The sequence below is a fragment of the Alosa sapidissima genome, chromosome 17 (assembly GCF_018492685.1).
Source record: "Alosa sapidissima isolate fAloSap1 chromosome 17, fAloSap1.pri, whole genome shotgun sequence".
Taxonomy (NCBI): Eukaryota; Metazoa; Chordata; class Actinopteri; order Clupeiformes; family Clupeidae; genus Alosa; species Alosa sapidissima.
This window is the reverse complement of record NC_055973.1, coordinates 2,152,088-2,175,000: the sequence shown is the minus strand read 5'-3', so window position 1 is coordinate 2,175,000 and position 22,913 is coordinate 2,152,088. Positions and strand designations below refer to the sequence as shown.

The window sequence follows — 22,913 nt, the reverse complement described above, 5'->3', positions numbered from 1 at the left end:
CAGGTACTACAAAGGAATCAAATAAATAAATGTTCTACTAGATATGGAGATGTTATGCAAATGTTAGAGTGTGTGTGTGTGTGTGTGTGTGTGTGTGTGTGTGCGCGTGTGTGTGTGCAGGTCTGTGACAGAGGAGGCTCCCTCAGTGCTGCACATGGAACCCATCCTGGAGGAACCTCTGGTGGAGCTGCCTCCGACTGTCACAGAGATGGAGCCCGGGGAGCACACCACCGCTAGCCTGCTCAGGTATGAGTGTGTGTGTCTGTGTGTGTGTGCGTGTGTGTGTTTGAGAGATAGAGAGAGAGTATGTGTGTGTGGGTGTATGCATTTGGGAGTCACATGAATGCGTGGAAGGAATTACAGTATAACTGCACACTGTTCATTTCACCTTTTAGTGCCGGTGCAATATTTATGTGCATTACCCTGTGTGTGGGTGCACATGCTCACGGGTATTCTGATTTGTAGTTCAAGCCATGTAATGTCATGCATGGCATACTGTGTGTGTGTGTGTGTGTGATTTGTGACTCACAGCAGTGCTGTTGTTTTTTTTGTTTCTTTTTTTGTTTTTCCGTCCACAGAGCGGTCAGCAGCCACCTGGAGCGCTTTGGGAAGATCTCCTTTGACTCGATGCTCCCCCCAGAGGCCGACCGCTGCACTGTGGTGCATGTGTTCTACAACCTGTTAGGTACAGTAAACATACCAGAGTGAGAAAGCGTTTGTCTATGTGTGTGTGCATATTTATTTTGTGTGTTATCTGATGTTTTGAGTGTAAGATAAATACCATTTGTTTGTGTGTGTGTGTGGGGGGGGGGTTGCTGTGTGTGTCTGTGTGTGTGTATTAGTTGGCGTCTTTAGATTGGTCCTGACGTCTATTTGTTTTTTTTGCAGTGCTTGTGAGTGAGAGAAGGTTGGGAGTGTATCAGGCCAAGCCCTTTGACCCCATAACGGTAACAGCTGGATTACACATTCACTAGTACACACACACACATGCACACACCATCACATGCTGATACTCATGAACACACACACATGCATACATTCACTAGCACTATCATTATGACCCTAAAGCATACTCCATACACAGAGATGCACACACATGTACAAACCTAAATAATGACATTTTTATTCTCACTGTGCATTCTGATAGAGATGGGGGAGAGATGAGAGAGGTGGGGTAGAGAGATGATGAATTTGAATTCTTCATTTTAAAACACAGTGTTTCATAAATGGCATTTTTACCATTTATAATCAGAAGAAAATGAGAATGCAAAAAGGCATTATATTGCAAGTAATGATTCTAAAACTATTTCAGAACATAACTTGCTATAACATGTTTTGTAAGATATATTCATTGTTTTATTGTGGTTTAAATGTAGAAGAAAGTTGTAGTATTTATACTCAATTATTTATTGATGTTTGTGTATTTGTATTTATTTAAAAACATACTTGTTTGTATTTGAAGTATGGTTATTTGAATGTTGAGTTATTTGAAGTACAAAATAAGTATTTTCCAAATCTACTCCAGCAATATTGTGTACGTAACATTCACCTTCACCAAAAGTGTTCAAAAGATTCATGCAAATCTCATTAAACACCCACTGTCAGGGACTGGAGTGTCCTTTCTCATTCTCGTGAATGTTTTGACCACTTGACCCCTCACCTCACCAGATTTATAGTAGAATGGTGATGACCCTGTTTTACCATGGATAACCTCTAGTGGGCGTTAGAGTACCAGCATGCACTCTGATTCGGGTTCTCCAGTCCTCGGCACCTGTTGAGTAGCCAGCCAATTGCTCCACCCCAGCTAGCTTTTCACTGCTAAAGCAATGCAGATAATGTGTGGCTGGTGGCCGAGGGTCTTCCTGTTTAGTGCAGTGGGAATGGGGGTATGCATTGGGTAGTTACAGCCATGTGTGGTGACACTAGAACATGATGTAACTAGCTCATTGCTCTTACTTAAATGTCTGAATGACAAATCACCCTTTTTGTACACTGTAAACCACTTGGATGTCCTGTTCAAGGCTCTGAAGGTCCTGCAATATAGTTTGAGTGAGGTAATAGCACTTTAGGCTGTACATCAGCAGTGAATTGAGGTGGTTTGGAGAGAGGCTGTGCCGACTTCAGCAGGGGGGAGCCAGCCACGGTTGCTGCCATCTGCCCCACAAAAGCACACTCAGGTCACTTTAACACACACACATGCGTATTCACTGAAGTTCATGCTGAGGTATGATCAGGTCAGGTGAACTGCTTCTCACAGTAGCCCCCTGCTGCTGCTGCACCTGTGGAGGATTACAAGAACCGCACATCCTACCTGGCAAAGAACCACAGACAACACACAGCTAGATTAGATTTAACTGTGTTGTCATTTAGCAGAGTACAGGTACAGAGCCAATGAAATGCAGTTGACATCCAACCAGAAGTGCAAAGAAGCATTAAATACCAAAGTGCAGATTGAGTACGGTATTCTGTGCAGTTATGTAGACAATAGAGATTAATTATGTACAGTGTATAGTTGGATAAATGCAGGTTTTCCAGATGACATGTCTACAGAGACAGAGGGTTATATATATTATGTACAGAGAGTATAAATAGACATTCTAGACCTATGATGCATTCCATAGCCTTCAATGCCAACTTACACAATGTGTTTTACTATGAAAATGACACACAGTCCCACCTCACCCTCACCTCAATGTTAGCTTCCACTCACACTCTCTCACTCACTCTCACACACACACACACATACATACATGCCTCACTGAGCTCAGCTCAGGCTGTCTCGTCCTTCACCTAGACTGCAGCACACACACCCAGTCATCTCTGCTGGGGATGGTTTATAATATGAGGTCAACTCACCTGGATTCCATACTAAATTTTAGTCCCTTTTTGCCAGACGTCTGGAAAGCAGATCCAACACACGTTTGTTTAAAAGGTGCTCTATAAATTAGGGCTGTCAAAATAACTGATTAATTTCGATTAATTAATTTGAGAAAAAATAACTGATTAAAAAAATTAGTGCAGATTAATCGATTCCATATGACCTTTGACCCCGAGCCGTTCTAGTCAGTAAAAATTAGACTGTAATATGAAGGAGAGAGAAGAAAACGTGCTGCTTGGATCATTGATTGGAACATTTACTTTTAAAAAACGGCCTGATGGTGTTGATAAAAAATAAAGTGTTGAAAATAAAGTCCTCTGCAATGTCTGCAGCAAGGAATTTGCATATCACCGGAGTTCATCAACTCTATAGTCGCACATCAATGCAAAGAAATAAGTGTTGACATTGAGGGGAGTATTAATTTATTTTCATTGTGTCCCCTAGGTTATATCTGTGGCCTGAAATGCCTTGTATGTAAAAAAAACTTCTTCCCGAAGCACTTTATTTTGAATTTATTTGAATTTGAAGCACTTTGAATTTATTTCCTCAGCATATTAGGTCATATCATAGATTATTATGGCAATTATTACAGTGAAAATAATATTACAGTGAAAATAATAATAAAAGAGTTTTTGAACTTTAATGTCACTAATGCTGATTATTCAATGATTCATTTGAATTTAAATATTTAAAATACTTTCACAGCAAAACGTATATATAAAATTCTAACTTCACATGTAAAAGTGGTCTGGGGAAAGGTTATGTGTGTGAAATCATGCATTTGTCTTAGTGTTTAAAAAATATTGGTTTAAATGTTTCCTCAATCTCAATAAAATCCTACAGTCAAACCCTTACATATAACTATACTACAAGTATCAGAACTGCAGTTTTGGAGTAATTATGCAGTTCTAATGCAGAAATGCAATATTTTGGCGACTTCAAATATACTATTGTATATATTTTATTGGGGGGGTGCCTTTATTCAGATAGGACAGTGAATAGTGATGGGAGAAAGAGAGGAATGGGGGTATTCAAATCGGGGTACCTGTAGCTACTTGGACCCTAAGATACAGCAGCTGCTTGCACCACAGCGCCCCCCTCCTCCGCGAGAGCGGGCACGCGAAATCTCATGAAGCCAAGTGTGAGACTCTTTATAACTGTTTGCTTTCTGTTTGATGTGCTTTTTTACTGAGGGCATTCAAATTAATCACTGATATCAATTGCAACAGCCAGAGAAATAAAAATATTTTTTTACGAAAAGGATGACCTTTGACCTACACACAATAACCAGCGTCACGAGACTCTAATAATGTATATAACACCGAGCACTAGGTTAAGCAGCGCTTCCCTGTGGAAAAGACGTCGCTGTGCACATGAAGAATTGTGCCAGCATCGCCGGTTCGAATCCTGCTTGATGACGTGGCCGCCTCCGTCACGCGATCTCCCGTTAATTTTACCGCTGTCCGGTAGTCAGGGCAATCGCGAGTCCGTGTGTGCGTGCGGGCACGCGCGATCTCTTATGAAGCCAAGTGCGTGCATGACTGTTTGTAACTGTTTGCTTTATAGGTGGAGTTTGACATTCGAGCCAGGGGGAGCAGACAAAAAGCATGAACACATAAGGAGAAAACAAACATACTAAATAAAGATATATATTACATTGTAACAATTTAACAATTCGTCCATGAAATCCAATGCAGCACGGTTGTCTTGAAACGCAATAGACAGGGTGTCGCCTAGCAGTTGAAAACCTTCGGGGCTTAAGTGTTCTACACATAGATATAATATACATAGACGCCGCATCGACCGCTACTCCCTACTAGCGCTGACGAGATGTGGGGCCACCATCTTGGATTGGTCATCCACTCCACTCAGTGTAATCTGTTTGGCTGATGCAATGAGCTGTCAGCGCATTTAATTAATCATACTTCACTGAATACCGAACAGATTTTCACACTTTTTTTTTTTGCTGCAAAGGTCATACATGTAGCTATGATACAGGCCACATGGTTCGGCGTATTTTAATATTCATAGTAGGTTTAACAGTAATAGAATATTCGGATATATGATAAAGTGACCTGACGTCCGATATCAAAACTGGGAACATAATCCATGTTAGACAGCATAGACAAAACTATTTTGATACAAGTTTAATGAGTTAAATATAGTTCACAGTTGACAGAAAAGTTCAGCATTAGTCACAGTTCACAGAAAGGTTCCATAAACATTTAAGTGAGATCAGTGCCATTCAGACATCTGAGGGGTATTCCAAGTAGGCCTATGTGGTTTAGTGACAAACTTGGGTAAATTGACAATGAAAAAAAAAAAAAAAGCTGTATGATACAGGAAACATGGTTGTGTGTATTTTAATATTCATAGTGGGCTTAACAGTAATAGAATATTCTGATATATTATAATGTGATGACATCCAATATAAAAACTGGGAACATAAATAATCCATGTTTGACAGCATAGACAAAAACTGGTTTGATCAGTAATACGCTTTAATGAGTTAAATTTACAGAAAAAATCAATTTTCAGTTCAGTGCCATCAAAAATAAAGTTTGATGAACAGACATTGGTGTGGCATAAGTAAAGGAAATGGAGTAACTGGGTTCAATATCAACAGCATTTGTTAGACAAGTTCCATAAATATTGTAAAGTGCAAGTTTGTTTCTGATCCTTAAAAAACAGACATTAGTTTGGCATAGTAAGTTCAACAGTTCATCAATTCAAGACAAAAAGGTGACTTGTCACTTGTACAGTGTCAATGGGTTCATCAACAGCATCTGTTATTTACAGTTCACAGAAAGGTTCCAGCCCCAATGAAGAGATTAAATAAAAAGGAATTAAGAAACATTTAGAAACTGCTAAGATCAGCCCCGTTCATTGCAATCAGTAAAGAATCAGGGAGTGTCTTCACAGGCTCAGTGAGACAGAGATTACTGTCATGCAGTTGGTTCTATGATTTCGACAACTGGTGCATGTAATTTTGTATGTTCCCAACTTGCTAAAATTGCTTGGGTACACTTTGACTGAGAACAAAAGTGCTTCAGACAGCAGGTGGGCAAATAAGATGGCAGAACATAGTGAAACTGGGTAAACTCCATAAAAGAGGACCGAGTCAACCAGACGATGGGAAAATGGGACACAGAGTGGCGAATGCAGGTGATGAAGGTCACAATATTCAGTCACAGTGTAGCAGATGCACTGCAGTACTGCAATGAAGAGCTGCACCTTCCTCAGTTCCAGGGGTGTGAGGAGACCGTTCAGTTCATTCACAGTCTCCTTGAGCAAGGCAGTTGTTCTGAGAAGCCCCTGGCTGCAGCTTGCAGATCGGGGCTGGGCTCAATGTGGGGCGGAGCGCCACCTTCAGCACGTCTTCTCACGCTGACCATGTCCGTAGGGCCTACCTTGTTTCCTACTGTCCAAATTATATTTCTCAACATAATCTAGGAAGAATGCTTAAATCTATAAAAGCATTTCCTCGACTTCAAGAGAAAAACACGGAGGTTAGACGCTCGCATCTGGTATCTTGAGAACGTTCACCAGTGTTTTGATTTTGCCCTACAGAACGTTCGGTAACAATCCTACAAATCGCACCTTTAAGGCCCGTACACACCGAGTCCGATTTTTTGGACGAAACATTCGCCCGAAATTATGCAGCCTATTAAACACATGCATTCATATTAGTCTGTACACACCGAGGACGAAATTCGTTGCGTTTAATTTTTTTTTCCGCAACAGTCTTATTTCATGCGAAATTTCGCATACATACAGTCGGCAACTAGTCATAATCGTGGTTACCGCCCACAGTTGCCGTGGTTACCGTGGCTGAAAAGCCCCCGAGGGGGAAAACATTCGTTTCGATTGCATGTAATCTAATGGAGGTGCACCGGCTTGAGTACAGAAAGCACCTATAAAAATATTAAATCTTTTAGCAAACATCACTAAACGGTACAAACACGTTTCAACTGAGAGTTATCTGTGTGTCAAGGAGGTTAAGGGTAACATTAAGTTCCCTCATTTTGCTAATTCCAGTTAAACGGCCAGAACTGTCTCGGGTGTACTCATTGTAGAACTGCTTTCAATGGCCGGACTGTGTAGCTCGGTTTAGCAAGCTAACCCTTTTGCCTTAACATCACATACACGCAAGTTGCATCTAAATTTATTCTCACATGAATGCACATTCCCTACAATGGCCGTGGGAATAGTTTTAACAAGTAATGTGTACCAGTTGGTTATGTTACACTGACGATATAAAGTTAGCCAGTTAGCAACCTTATGATGCTACCATTGAATATAGCTTCCAGAGAAATTTGTCGTCAACATTGGGCAATCGAGGGTGTCAATCGATAGCAGTTATGCTAACGATGCTAACTAACATGTTAACAATGCTAACCATGTGACTTAGCTAACATAGGTAATCATTTTTAGCAGTTATGCTAACTAGCATGCTAACTATGCTAACCATGTTACTTAGCTAACTTAGCTAATCATTTTTAGCAGTTTTGCTAAAAATGCTAACTAGCATTTTAGGAACATTTCATATAGATTTTTGCAACTGGTGTTTTTTTACTTGCTAGGACCCCATTGAATATAAAACAACCTGTTTCCAATTTTTTTCTTCATTTTCAGTGCCAAAATTCAAGATGGCAGACAATATATGCAGAAAAATCACAGGAAATAACATATATAATCTTTTCACTTCTATAAAGGTTTTAAAATGGTCAACATTTTGATGAATGTACTCCTAATAAGGCAGACAACTGAGACACAGACTATTTTCAAAAGATGTATTGGATCATTTGCCAAAAAATTGGGGGGAGGGGGAGAAAAATTAGGAAAAAATGAAAAAAAAAAATTCTGCATTTTGTTTCATTATTGAAGAGTCAGTCAGTCATTGTCACTCAAGTATTAATCTTCATCACTGTCACTGTCACTATCTGACTTTTCAATATTGGTGCACGTCTCCTCAGAGCCCTCACACCTGCAAAGTTGCGTGCATGGTAAGTTGTTGCTCTTGCAAGAACACCTTCTACTGCATTGGCTGCCAAGACAAGAGTACTTCACAAGCTCCACAACAGCCTCTGGTGCTGGTGGAAGTTTTGACAGGACAGGAGCCCATTGCCCATCATCAATTTGCCTCCATCCCAGTGATAGTGCATCAAGAATCTTTGGAGCAGGCACTGTATCTTGTGCCCAAACATTTGCTTGCCAGTGTGCTCTCAGAATGTGCTCTGTAACTGCTCCTGAAGTGGCACATAGTCTTTCCACTCCCTGGTTGGGTTTTAGAGTTTTAAACATGTTCCACCGAAGGGCTGTACCTGTTTCAAAACCAGGTTTGAAGAGCTGACACATGAATTTCTCACATCCAGCTAACACGTCTGGAGATGGATGAGGACCTACACCAAGCCTACAAAGTGCATTAATGACATCATCATCTGCCTCCATGAATGACTTGAAACAAGAAACCTTTCCTTTCCCACGGATATGGCCTGTGGTATCGCAACCTGTGAGTGCATGGAACCCTGGTAATGCTGCTGCACGCTCTGGGCCAAGAGCCATGTAAATAGGTTGGAGTTGTAGCTTTCGTCGACGATCTCCAGTGCCCATGATAATGAGACTGTCTTTGTTGAGGTCTGGTACCCTGCGTAGGGCAAGCACCAAGACATCTGTGTCACATGTGTAGATGTGTGGGGTTTTGCCAAAATGACTTACTGCTACTGCGTACATGATCAGTAGAGTGTCCGCCTCTTCTTGTGAGCTCTTCATGCTCACCATGTTATCTTTTGAGGCCATGACACCTTTGTGTGTGTGAACTGTGACTGGCAGTTTACATAATTCAACAGCTTTATGAGCAAGGTAGAGGACGAGGTTGGCTTTGGTTTCCTTAGATCCCAGAAAAGCTTTAAAGTCTTTGATTGGTGTGGAATCTTGTATTTTGTATCCCTTATCCTGTGCTTTTCCCGCGCTGTACGAACCTGTCTTGTCCTGTCTTTCATGGAGTTTGAGATGGTATAGTTGTCAAATAATATGTATGTGTCTTTGTAGCCTCGTGCCTTACTTTCAACACTTTGAATGAAGCATTCTGCCAAATCTTGGCAACAGTTTATGTCACTTTTCCTGACAACCATCTCCTGCACAACAGCCATGCCATCTATTAAAATGCTATCCAATGCGTCTGTTGATTGCACTGAGCTACTCTCAGAGGATGCTGTTTCTGAAACCAGTCCCTCCAGTTCATGGATGAGGGTAGACTTAGCTGTAGTGGGCAGCAAAGAACCATCAGGCACCATTAGGCTTGCGTTATAGTCAGCAAATTCATATGTTCCCACAATGTCCTGCAAGTCCAGTTCTCTTGAGGACTTTGCAATGAGGAGCAAGCGAACAAACAGGGAGTTGGTTGCTTTCATCTGAACAACCTCAGAAGATGACTTAAGCTTGATAGTTTTGCATCCATCATTCCATGTCAAATACTTCAGCTTTGACATTTTGTCCCACATATTCTTTTCTCCTCTGACCCTTTCATTAACATAAGTTTCAAGTGCTTTTGCACCTCGTAACTCTGTGTCCAAAATATCATGCTGCACTGCTGTTGGCATTATTTGCTTGGTGACAAAGTTAACCAATTTCATGTTGTGATGCTCAACACGTTTCACATGTTTTACAGCTTTTTCCTGAAGTGTATTTCTGGATAAAGAATGTCGATGATGTTTGTTTCTCGTGGGATCAGTAATATTTAGCATTCGCTCTGTCTCACCAGCCAGTCTAGCCAGCACCGGGGAACTCAGGCAGTACTTCAACAGGCCCTGATTATCAGTGGTTAAGCCTGAAATGGCACCCTCTCCTTTGTGAATCTTGTTCAGATGCGCTTGAGCATGATCCGGTCCAATGGATGTGAAGGGAATAGGGTTGGTACTAACAACAAAATCACCACTTTTGAGATCTTGCCAAATTGAAGGCTGTCTTCTTTCCAGGTGATACATATGTGCAATGTACTCAGGAATATTCTGGGCATAATCATGCCTGTTGTAGGCAAAAAAGTAAATGCACATCCTTTCCAGTGAGGCCAGGTGCAAGAGCCAGTTCTGACTGTGAATACTTCGCATGAAGTTGAGTAGGTTGCTGACCTGTCTCATGTACATACGAGCCCACTGGTACATTGGATTCTTTTCATTGTTGCGATCAAATTGTTCCAACATTTCCATCAAGTTCAGATCAGATACCATTTCAACCAGTTTACAATGAACTTGAGGAACATCTTCACCACTTTCACCAGTTTTTCTGACTTCCTCTAGCACAGGTGACAATTTATGACGCAACACTGGGTGATGTTCATAGAAGGCCTCAATCCATAAGTCAAATAGAACTTGTAGAGCTTCCAATGCTCTATTGTAGTGTTTACCATTCAGTATTTGGATTACTGTAACACTACTGTACAGACCAGATTGAACCCAGGCTTCATCCAGACCACTGCCCTCAAGGGTTGCACCAAGACACCGTAAAGCACAGAGTACTACATGGAAAGGACCTGGATGTGGTATGATGTTAGCTTGGAACTGCAGATCCAGGAAACTCAGTTTTCGAACTCTTTTATACAAGTCCATGTCTAACCACACAAGTGCTGGCTCATTTCCCTGGTGGTCCCCTGCCATCAGTTTGTTAAGATTACAGAACCGAGTTAATGCTGTAGTGAGAGTTGTCCATTCATGCGCTGGTGAATTTATGATTGGCAGGGTGTGGACTTTGTCAAGTGACTGAGTGTTGGATGTTGATGTACACACAATTGAGTTATATGCTGACCACACAGGTACAGGCTGACAGTTCACCTGACTCTGTAGAGAATCATCAAGTGACTCTTTGTTGCGATGGTCATGACGTACCAGCAGCCAAGCTAGGTCATCTACAGCAGGTTTTCTGAGTTCTTCCTCATTCATTCCCAGTTTGAAGTTTGGATATTGTGGGCTGGTGTGAGGCTTAGGAGCACCAGTTATCTTGCTTGGTATCAGTGGGATGACAGTTTTGGGGACATCCTTTAATGAACTTATTGGTCTGCACTGTGAAGGGTTTGCCCACTCTGTGAATACCACTTCAGTGTCATCCATTCTAGGCTCTCGTTGATAGACAGCCATGGCTGTTGCATGGAATGAATTCTTTCCATCATAGGTATCAACATTTGCATCAAGATTGTCAATTGAAAAACGCAACCGTTGTTTTTTGTGAAGCCCAGGGGGTACATAGTTTCCATCATTTCTGGCCATGTTCACTTGTACTCCTTCTGCAATTTGAGTGACACGCTGCTTCACTCTTTTGTATGGAATTCCCAAACCAACTTGTGAAAGTAAATTGGACAGTTTCTTGCTTCTCCATTTATGATCACAATACAGTGAGACGCCAAGTGTGATTGGCGTTTCATTTGTTGATTGAAATCCTGCTTTTGATGATTTTGGGTCATACAACAATTGGCGATTTGATCTGTGGGCTTTAATAATTTGCTGAGAGATGACTGCCACAGATCTTTCCAACTCTTGTGTCCTGGCTTCAGTTTTGACAGCAGTAGTGCCTTTTATAATCCACAACATCATGCTGTGGAGCTCCTGTGGCACAATGTCGGTCTCACTGTTTTCAAGTCTTCCATCAAAAATCCACCCTTTTTTCTTTGCTTCCTGGATCAGCCTCCGTAAAACTCTGCTTGCTTCAAACAATGTCTTTATGTCATCATACCCTTTTGCTATTTGCTACTTTCTGAGCAGCTACATTTTGTGCAGCTTTAGAATGTATAAGTGTAGGCTTCCTTTCTGATGTTGTGAACAGAACTGTTGGGACATGTTCCTCAATCTTTTGCCGTAACCATCTCCATTCTGACCTGACACATGAAAACTTTGGGTTGTACTGGATTCTGTACTGTGCCATCTTTTATATGTATAGCTTTTTAGCATCATCTATTGGAATAAACTGTCCCTCTTTGATGAGATCATGTATTTCGGCAAAGAACTCAATTTCAGCCATGATGTGGTTTACTGTCGGTCCACTGTCCTCTTTGTTGCAGCTGTAAAGTGTCTTTGAACTTGAACTGTCATCCTCAGTGTTTCCCTGCTTCAGAATCTGCCACTGTTTGGTCATACACTGCTTGTGGTACACAAGATCACATGACAGAGCATCACTGTCAGCTAAGACCATAGCATAGTTGATTTTCCATTCTTCATTGTCTGAGTGATGCACTATGTCTTTTATTTGCTCTCCAATAATTTTTGTGTGACATTTGTGCAAAGTACCTTTAACTTCACCTTGGCAGAAGAAACATTCTCCTTTATTATAGGGTTTGAACTGTGATCGAGTGCGCTTTTTTGGCAATGAGTCCTCGTCCATTTCAGTGACTTTTGATGAAGTTGATGGTCTCCCAACTTTTCGTCTACTGAGGAGAGCAATATCAGATGTTGTACAGGCTTGGTTGTAGCGCTTTTCATCACGTGCAATATGATCTTTATTTATACACTCTCCATAGCATGTTCTGTGCCAGGTAGCATTTTTATTGCTTAGATCTTGCGCTGTCAGTTTTGCAATTTTCGAATTGAGTGTGATAAAGTCAGTGTTCCCAAACTGAGCTCTTACACAAACTGCTGTCAAGAATTTGTCATATGTTGATAGTTTTTGAGACTCTGGGGGCTTCTTCAATTCTTCTTTCTTTGACCTTTGGCATTTTATGCACAGCTTAAAATTTAGTTCAGTATGTTTTCCTATCTCCACAGACTCTTGGTTGGTTTCCATCACTTACCTACAAACAGAATTAAGCTACTGTTCAAACTGTTCAAAATGGACACTTCATGAGCTCATCAGTACACTCTCATTCACAGATCATAATAATGAAGTATATTTAAAGTGTAACACATATACCAACTCTGGTCTCAAATTACCCCTGACCTTATGGTTTACTTTAACCAGCAACCAGCTAAACCCAGTACTGCTCACAAGATGCTAGGCTAGTAATTCAGGGCTTGCTCAGATGTCACATTATAGCTTATCAAAACAGCACTGAGGTTTGATCACTCTTATGTTTTTTTTCTCTGAATCACTTAATTTCTAACATTGGGTGTAGAAATGTGAACTTACATTTCATAGCACATTTGACATGTGCTGTTCCTCTCCATGCTGGAAAAATAATTTCCCTCTTCCTGAAAAAGCTCAACATTTCATTTTGTTTATCGTTTCCTAGTAACAAGGGCTGGCTATCTTTCCCATCTTTCCTGTAATCCATTCTCCCCAATAGTTTTCGATGTCATCTGATTGTTAACAGAATTATTGTGGTGAGCGCAGACCATTATTTTAATTCAAATATTACATATTAGGTTATGTGAAGGAAACTTTTAATCAGTCAATGTGTTTTTCCGGGTATGCCAATAAATAATATAGTGGTGGTTACACCCATTATTGGTTGATAATCATGATAATTCATGTTACCCATGGTCATATTTATTACCTAAATCATTCAATTAATTAGAAAATGTATGTATATAATGATATACCTAACATATATCCATTTGAAATGTTTAAAAAGGCGATTATTTGCCATTTTTGGTGATATATCCGCCATCTTGGATTTTGGGCATGTGCAGCCCGGGAAAAAATTGGAAACAGGTAGTTTTGCAAACTAAAGGGTCTGAAGAAGTCAAAAAACATAATTTGCAAAAATCTATATGAAATGTTCCAAACACTTTATTTTGCTACATATGGCCCTGCACTATTGCCACAAAAACAGACAAAAACGTGGGGTAAGTCCAGCTATATGAAGTGATTATTTTGCTGTCACTTCGTCTGTTTTATAACCCAGAAGGATGTACTTGGTATCAAATGATAGCTCTGTGTCTCCTCTCTCATCTGACATGCGTGGCATATCTATCCGATCACGGGTCTGCGAGTAATTCAAACGAGAGTAATTAGTGTGCAGCATTGGCTTGTGTACATGACGTTATTATTTTGCAGTCATATCGTCTGTTTTTATAAGCCAGAAGGATCGATATACATGGTACCAATGGATAGCCCTGTGTCTCCTCTTTCATCTGATATGCTTGCCATATCTATGCGATCACGGGTTCGCGAGTAATTCAAACGAGAGTATTGGGTGCGCAGGTGAACGCAGAGAAGTATAGACTGTTAATATGATGCAATTTGATTTAATTTCATGATTTGTTTTTGTTCATGATTGTTTCATACTTGATCGTACAGACACGTGTGTAGTCTCGTTGGAAAGCCCCACTTCTGCTCTGTCACGCAATAAAGGTTTCATCTCGCTGCGATGAACGGTTCCGGAGCAATGTAACAGAGAAGAAAGGGTGTGTTTTTTGACGCACTTTGCGTCAATCGGGTTCTAAGGGTTAACGGCCGTATTATGATGTCACAATCGGCAATGTTAAGTCTATGGGGATTTTTTAAAAGTTTTTATTTAATAGTTTAAAAAGTATAAAAGTTTAAAAGTTGAAAAGACATAGCAGCTTGGTCCGTTTGAAGACCTACGTTACAAAGTTTGAACGAAGTTTCTAAGTTAAACTGTTCAAGAGAAATTGCGTACGGAAAAAGTGGTAAGCGGAAGAAGAAGTTGTTGAAGTTGCCTAGGAAGAACAGTACAGTGCATTTTCATGCACTGTAACTAGAGAATCCAATTCCAGGGAATTACGAGTGCATGAAAATGACGCTAGGACAGACATGGTGGTTGCACAGCTTAATAAAAGTTGATAGTTTAAAAGTAGACAGTTTAAAAGTTGAATGTAGATTGGGAGTTGATCACACTAGTTGACTGAAAAGCTCAGGCTGCCAAACAGTTGTGGGCAGAGGACACAATTGGCGGGAGTCATAGCTGATGACGACAGTTGGATTGGCTGAACAGTTAAATAGTTGGATAGTTTAAATGGTTCAAATATTTCATAGGGAATTGTTGTAGTGAGGACTTTTATTTTGAAACAGCTTTGGGCAGAGGAAACAGTTGACGGGAATCATAGTTGATGACAACTGACAGTTGGAATAGTTGAACAGTTAAAAAGTTGGATAGTTTAAATGGTTAAATAATTTAATAGGGGATTATAGCAGTGAAGACTTTTATTTTGAAACAGTTGTGGGGAGAGGAAACAGTTGACTGGAGTCAAAGTTGATGACAACTGACTGTTGCTAGAGTAGTTATGGTGGTTGCTATGCTGGTTGCTAGGTTAATGATGTTGGTTGCTAGGTTTTAAAGGGGTGATAGAATGATTATATAGGGTATTTGGTGCTGGTCCTTAAGGTCTCTGAATAGGGTGTGTAACATTGGTTGGGCTGAAAATGGCATATGTGCTGTTCTATGCGCCCTAATGCAAGCCTGGTTAAAAGCCCTAGAATGAAACGAGAGGTTTTCTCCCTTTTATGGTATGCTCATGAATATTTAGATGAGCTGTGTGATGATTGGTTGGTTTACAACGAGCGAAGCTGCGGAGCAAATGCATCATGGCCACAAGCACTCACTCACTGAAACATCGAAATTGTTGATATGGACACATTAGGTGTTGAACCATATGTGTATGAGCCAGAATCAGAGGAAGAATCTGATGTAGAGGAGCAACCAGTCGCCCATAGATTACAAATGACTACTTCAGAATGGTAAGTTTTTTCATTTATCATTTACACGTAGCACTACACGTTAGCTGTAATACTAATGTAATAGCCTACTCACACTTCAGTGTCCTAGCCTAAGCATAACGTTGTATTAGTCTTATGTTAACTTTGTAAGCAGCATAACAGTTATTCATTTGCACACAAACAAATGTTTTACAACATGTAACGTTACCCTCATGCATTTTCTGTCAAGACGTCCAGTTAGCGAGAAAGTCCGTATAGCCAATATGTAGCGTGCAGATAGCTATAATGAAATGAGTGCTGCTCGCAAGGAAAGTAGCCTATACTCTCGTTTTAGTCAGTATATTGTTACCGTTCTCTCCTGCTGAATGGGTTATCTGATTAGGAGTTACCTACATTATTTGCCACGTAACGTTAGTAGTAATATGTGATCTTACAAACGTGGACAAACGTGCATCGTAACGTGTAGATTTACATGTCAACATGTTATTTATTCGAATGAAATACAGTCAGGGAAATGAAATGTTACCCCCATTGCTAACAAACTGAATCGTAACACATTCTACGTGTACATGTATGTTGCTATACACGATATGCTAGCATTGCTATCAACTGCTTAGCGACAAAATAATACTTACAGCTTGCGGTTGTGATGACCTTACGGTCGGAACAGCCCCTTGTTTCAGTAAAAGAAGTTTGGCAAATCCTGCTTTAAACTGTCCAAGATTTTGAAAGCTGTCTTCGGTAAAATGTTTAGAGCAAATGAACAGCTGAGCGTCGAACTTTGCAGGGATCTTCTGATAGACAAACATTATCCATGCCTGCCGAGTCTTCGGATCCTTGGGAAGACTGTGACAAACTTCCCCTTTCTCCGTGCAGCCTGGAACACTGCATTTACCTCTCAGGCTCATTTTCGATAGAGAAACTGCCTGCTTTGTAATTCTTGTAGAAGTAAACCCAACAGTAGGCTAGCTAAATTAGTGTCTGACATCTTCACGACCTCCATTCATGTTCTTGGGCCAGCGAACCAGTGGGCTGGTCTGTATGTAAATTTTGGGGCGTGACAAATGTACAGGCCAGAGCCAAATAAGGCACCACTTCAGAGTTTGCGTAAACTCTCAGCTTCTTTTGGATTCGCCCGTTTTATGGCGGGAGTTTCGAATTGTGAGATTTGCACAGAAAGGAGGGGTTTTGAACTTCTCTGTATCTCCATTTCACCCACTGAACTATCGTTATTCATCTATGACAAGGTAAACTCGGTTTTGCATTCTATGACCCCTTTAATGGAATGTGGTTGCTAGGCTGTTGCTAGGGTACTTGAAGTCGTTGCTAGGTTGTTACTAGGGTGTCCATGGTGGCTACTATCAGAAATAAAGGAGTTACTACAGTGGTTTGCTAGTATAATCATCTTGGTTGCTATGGAAACTGACATAGATGCTTAATTTCAATGGTTGCTAAATTAGTTGCTAGGTAGGTGGTGGTTTAATATAGTAGGCTAGAGGCATAGTTGATGATAACTGACAGTTGGAATAGTTGAACAGTTAAATAGTTGGATAGTTTAAATGGATAAATTATTTAATAGGGAATTATTGTAGTGGATACTTTTATTTTGAAACAATTGTGGGCAGAGGAAACAGTTGAACAGGATCTGTAGTCTTAAGAGAGCCAGATTGTATGCTAACTCCAGCACTATCACAGACGGTAAGAACATTTTCCTGTCTTCAAATACACGTCTGAATTGTATACAAATATAGTCGTGTTTCTACATAGCTCTATAACAGATATGACTATAGCTTCGTTTTGGTGAATAGCTTTGTAACAGCCCACTATGCAAACGTTATTTATCGACAACACATATTTTTATTACAGTAGGTGTAACGTAGCCTACTGGTTAAGTAGCTATTTAATGTTAGCTTGTTAATCTAAAGGCAAACTTGTGAAACACAGGCAAACTTAAGTCACTGAACACATCCAATATTGCACATCCAATTATTTCCCTTTTTTCTGTTCTGTTTTCAGTGCATAAGACATTCAGTGGAGCTGCAGCAAGCAGTATAAATTGGTAAGTTTTTATCATGGCAATAAAGCCTCATTTTGCCCTAATATGGCTAGCTAAGTAGCTAGTTAACATGTTAACCTAAATGCTCTGCAGGTGGCAAACTTTTTTAAAACAGACAGACTTATATCAATGAACACATCCACTTATTTCCCTTTCTTCTCTTCTGTTTTCAGTGCATAAGGCATTCAGTTGAGCTGCACCTTAAGGCAATAGTAATGGGTAAGTTTCAATCACTGTAGGCCTAATACAGCCTCATTTTTACCCTACACTCAATGACTGCATCTGAATTAAACTTCACTAAACAATTTCTAAGGCTATTTAAAGAGTAGATTTAGTAATTGTGTTTCTTTTGTCTTTGTGTGCATGTTGTCAATTTCAGATGCTGTGAGAAGAAATTCTGTTTGCTCTGCCAACAGTCGACCCGTTTACAGTAATAAGTATGCTGATATGACTTAATAAATACAAATCACAATGAAATGCATTTAATCTTTGTGTTTTTTTTTTTGTAAAAATATAGGCTAATTTAACAGTATGAGCCTAGTGCACTAGGACATAGCAATTAATATATAAAACTAATGTAGACATTTAAGTGGAGTTTCAATGTAGATGCAATCATTTGGCATACTTATGGCCTCACTTTGGGTCAGTTTTGGCTTTTATTGAAGTGGAATTTATTGAAGGCATTTGATCACAGCTGACAAATTACGCAGAGACATTTTCAACTGGAGCAAAACAATGCATGAATGTAGCTTGGGTGCGTCTTGAATTTCCCTATCTATCTATCTATCTATCTATCTACATGAAACACAATTGAGACAATAGATTGACCATATCGGACAACTTCAAAGCTTTATCATAGGCATGTTACATTCATGACATGAAAAGTGGAACTTATTGTACAAAAATGACACATTATGCTGTCGGCTAAACATTTTAAACTTGCGAACCCAGCATCGGTGCGTCGCATAAATTAAAACACAATTGAACAGCTTGACCATCGGACAATCCTACTGAAAATCCTTTTCATAGGCATGCAGCGTTTATGACATAAAAAGTGGAATATGAACGAATTTCATCACACCTGACAATTACGGAGCTGCCGGCTGTAGCCTACGCGATTTTACTGATTCTTGAACTATCAGCGCAGTGTTGACTTGCGCGTCTTTTTTAGATGGTTAACGTAAACGAAGGAAAGCCCGCTGTGGCATGGTCGCTTGCAAATGTATGGTTCATCTATATTATTTTAACTAATTGATCTGAATTGGTTGATGTTTCTTCTAGTAGCCTATGCTCGCCTGTGCTGCGTGCGTATACCTACCATAATGGCTGTTGCGGTCGTGGGCGTGTTGCTCCCCGGCACAGAATAACGTAGGACCGGCCCTGTCTAAAATCAAAAGAATATCACTGTGCATGTGTGTGGTATCGTTAACTTCTGGTCTTGACTCACTGCAGAATGCAGCGGCTTGTTCACTGCACTGGAGAATACAGCTAAACAAGTTAAAGAAAGGGAAACGAAACTTCATATTTTTAAAGCCTCTAAAATCAAATTGACTATTGAAATCGAGGTTTAGGATGGAGTGATGTGTAGGAGCGATGACGCCCCCGCCCCCCCCTCGGCTTTTTTCACAAATCGCACCCTGACTAGGTTGGCTTGTCAGTGTGGAACGCAACCTCAGACCAACGCAGATGCTAAAATAAGGAACGGCAACGTAATTCCAGTGGCTAAAGCTCCCCGGAACATTTCTAGTGGTTCTCATATGCATTGATGGATTTGCGAGACTCGCAAAAGAAAGTCGAGATCTCGCAAAAGAAAGTCAAGATCTCGCAAAAGAAACCCGAGATCTCGCAAAAGAAAGTCAAGATTTCGCAAAAAAAACTCGAGATCTCGCAAAACAAACTCGAGATCTCGCAAACCTAGTCAGTGCTTGTCCCAAGTACATACCTTTTCTCGTTTTTTTTTTTTCCATGTCACCTCACAGGCTCCATATAATTTCGATGATCTGTCGCGGTAGATTCGAACCCTCCTCAGCAAAAGTAACACCATGCGAGATCGTCTCGCTCTCCACTACACTACCACAACTACAAAACTTTCACGACATGACGTTGTTTTCACTCAGTAGGCCATGATTCACCGTTCATCTGAATATTTTGAAACAACTGGTTACCTTGATTTAGGCTTTAAAACATAACTGTATCATGCACTCTACCTTCTGTTACACCTCTGCGCTATTCATGTGCAAGGATTTGTCATAGCCTACATTCTGCCAGGCAGCGCACGGAGCATGAAACAATGGGCCTAAAACAACTGGTTACCCTGGACTAAAAACGCATGATCTCGCTGTCAAACACTCAACAGCTGGAGCTGGAGAGCTTTTGGTGCAAATTAACTAGCACACAATGTTGGTATATGCGCAAGCAGCTTGTGGGGATCATCTGTAGCCTAATTGAAGCAAGGTAACGAGTTTCATCCCAATTTAGAACAAGCTGCTTGTGATAACAGTGATATGAGGTTAACCTTTTAAAATTAAAAACCTGAAATGAAAAGCATTGTAGGGGTTGCAAATACTTATCTTCCGTTGTAAACATAACGTTGTAGGATAGCATAGGCTATAACTTTGGAAACGAGACGCCATGGCCATAGAAATCTGCTTGTCCTAAACCAAAGGAACTGGCTATTGTAGCTGTTTTTCACAGTCTCGATTTCATGCGTTTCCAGGCCAGGGTAACCAGTTGTTTCAGACCCATTGTTTCAGAATCCATATGCTGCCTGGTAGAATTTTTGACAAATCATTGCACACAGATGGCGCAGCGGTGTAGCAGAGTACACAATATGTTTTACGCCTAAATTAAGGTAACCTAGCCTAGAAATCTAGACGCGACCCTAGCGGGCAGGGCTAGTCTAGCAACTCTCCGCTGGCTTGTGAGCTCCAGAAATCAAAACTCAATCAGGCCAATGAAATCGTGTATAGAGTCATTAGGTGGGCTTAACATAATGATTGATGGCAGAGTTGCAACGGTTTGGCTTGAATTCCCTGCTACTTGAAAACAAATAAGATGGATGTTGCTGTTGGCGAACAGTGTGACACAAGTTAAGCTTTTATTAAGTTGGCAAACGTTTGAACTAGCCAACTAGCTCCGCTGGTGGGAAAGGCATGGGACTCATAGCGCTGCCGCTGTCCTATTGCGTGCAGAGGGAATTTGAAAGACAACTGATTATCCCGCCCCTCGGACTGAGCACTGCGAACGGAGTGCCCAGACCCTACATTTTAATGTGGGTCTGGCTCGTCAGGCTAAAGGTAACCAGTTGTTTCGGAATATTCAGACAAACAGTGATGTGTGACCTGATAGAAAATAGTTAAACGACCATTGACACAGTGTTGATAGTGTAGTGGGGAGCGGTGTGGTCACGCATGTAATTTGTTTTCCTGAAGAGAGTTCGAATCTACTGCGACACGGATCATGGTCATGGTCATTAGGCGCCTTCTAAAAAATCATTTTCTCGCTGGAAAATGTTATAGTGCTCAGCTGTTCAGTTTAGTACAGATTATAGTAAGGTGCGACACGCAAAGGCCAGTAAAATGTGTAGGCCTATGCATCCAAGGAACGTAGGCTATTGCAGCCTAGCTGTTTGAGAGCGAGATCATGCGTTTTCAGTCCAGGGTAACCAGTTGTTTTAGACCCATTGTTTCATAATCCGTGCGTTTCCTGGTAGAATTTATGACGAATCCTAGCACATGGATAGTGCAGAGGTGTAACAGAAGGTAGAGTGCATAATACAGTTATGTTTTTAAAGCCTAAATCAAGGTAACCAGTTGTTTCAAAATATTAAGATAAACGGTGAATCATGGCCTACTGAGTGAAGACAGCGGCATGTCCTAAAAGTTATATAGGTGCTGATAGCAAAGATTGTTAAGGAGCAAGATATTTCATCAGGAGCCACTTCCGGGAACCCGGATTGCACGAGGGGGGGTCAAAATCCCCCTTTATGCAGAGCAGAGGCAGCGACTGCTCCATTGAAGTCTATGGGCATAGCTCAGAATTTCACCACATATGCTAAGGTCTTGGTTCTATAGAGTTAGGAATGTGAATTTCGGGCACATTTTCATGATCCTCAAACCCTTCTGAACATTTCAGGTACATTTTTAGCATTTTTGAGCAATCCAGTCTGGAGAAAATCAACCTTATATCAGGTGTGCGCCGGTTATTTCTGCCGCTGCTGTTGGCCGGTTGCAACTTACGCTCGTCAATACGTCATCGACACGCCTCTTTATGCAGACAGGATTCGATCCCCATTTCGCGCCCATAGACATGAACTACGACGAAGTGTCTTGCTCCGCCTTAACAATCTTTGCTGATAGTGTAGCGGAGAGCGAGGCGGCCTCGCATGGTGATACTTTTGCTGAGATTAGGTTACTTTAAAAAAAACATTTTTCCCGCTGGAAAATGTTATAGTAATGTAGTGCTCAGGTATTCAGTTCAGTTCAGTGCAGTTTTTATCGAGGTGCGACATGCAAAGGCCAGTAAAATGTTTATGAATATGTAGCGAATCTGTCGACGTGGGTAGCAGTCAGTTGCTGTTGATAGGTATACATGACATCTGGACAGGCTCGGAAACAGCTCGGAAACCACAACCAGTAGGTGGAAAAACCAGAAGGGGCACAACACCGGATCACTCCCTAATTTAGAGGTCTGCGCGCCCGCAATATTCTGTCCGGCTCCCACATTATGTGTCATTTTTAGTCCCGCTCCCGCCCGCATCTGTAACATGATGTCCTGCTCCCGCCCGCTAAAGCCCGCATGCAGGAGGGATAGCCTATTCAGCTTTTCTTTCTGTCCCACGAAAGGAGCACACACACCTGAGAAAAACTCCAGATGTCAGTTTCTTGGTTCTGAATGTAAGCTATAAGTAGGCCTAGCCTGGTGCCCTCTTCCTGTCATGCTTTCGATTTCGAGTTTTGACAATGAGCAGCAGGAACATATAAAACAGCATTTTCTGAACAATATCACCATAGTTTTTGACATATTTTTTTATAATTTACCTATCTTTGACACATTGGACCAAAAAAAGGCCATGTCATGTCAACCACCCATATACATGGATTTCTATGGAACGTCACGAAAATATGCATGCGCAACCAAGAGGCAGAAAGCACCATAGAACAGAACGCATTTGAAAGGCTTTTTAGAACAAATAAGTGACTCAAAAAATATAATACTCAGCGGTCTGTATTTTCTCTGCCCCCTCTTTCGCATGCAACATTCAAATTTTTGGGCAAAAAATTATATCCAGAGAAAAGTGGATTTGAGGGGTACAGCTCCATAGACCTTCATTCATTCTGCACTTATTCGTGAGCGCCCTCATGTGGAACCAGAAAA

At 40.9% G+C, this 22,913-nt stretch overlaps 1 protein-coding gene and 1 long non-coding RNA gene across 3 annotated transcripts in view; both read left to right on the top strand.

Annotated features, from left to right (window-relative positions):
- The window catches only part of rec8b (REC8 meiotic recombination protein b), a 12,609-nt gene extending 10,991 nt beyond the window's left edge, over nucleotides 1-1,618 (top strand). For both annotated transcript variants that reach the window (XM_042068042.1, XM_042068041.1), the window contains 3 exons: nucleotides 121-246; nucleotides 579-685; nucleotides 889-1,618. In XM_042068042.1, coding sequence (XP_041923976.1) covers nucleotides 121-246; nucleotides 579-685; nucleotides 889-974 — 319 coding nt within the window. In that variant the 3' untranslated portion in view covers nucleotides 975-1,618. The remainder of the gene's footprint in view (nucleotides 1-120; nucleotides 247-578; nucleotides 686-888) is intronic.
- Nucleotides 1,619-17,084: 15,466 nt separating this feature from the next.
- On the top strand, nucleotides 17,085-18,014 carry LOC121688470. Its single transcript, XR_006024590.1, has 3 exons — nucleotides 17,085-17,540; nucleotides 17,711-17,756; nucleotides 17,917-18,014. It is a non-coding gene; the product is annotated as an uncharacterized LOC121688470 (long non-coding RNA).
- The last annotated feature ends 4,899 nt before the right edge of the window (nucleotides 18,015-22,913 follow it).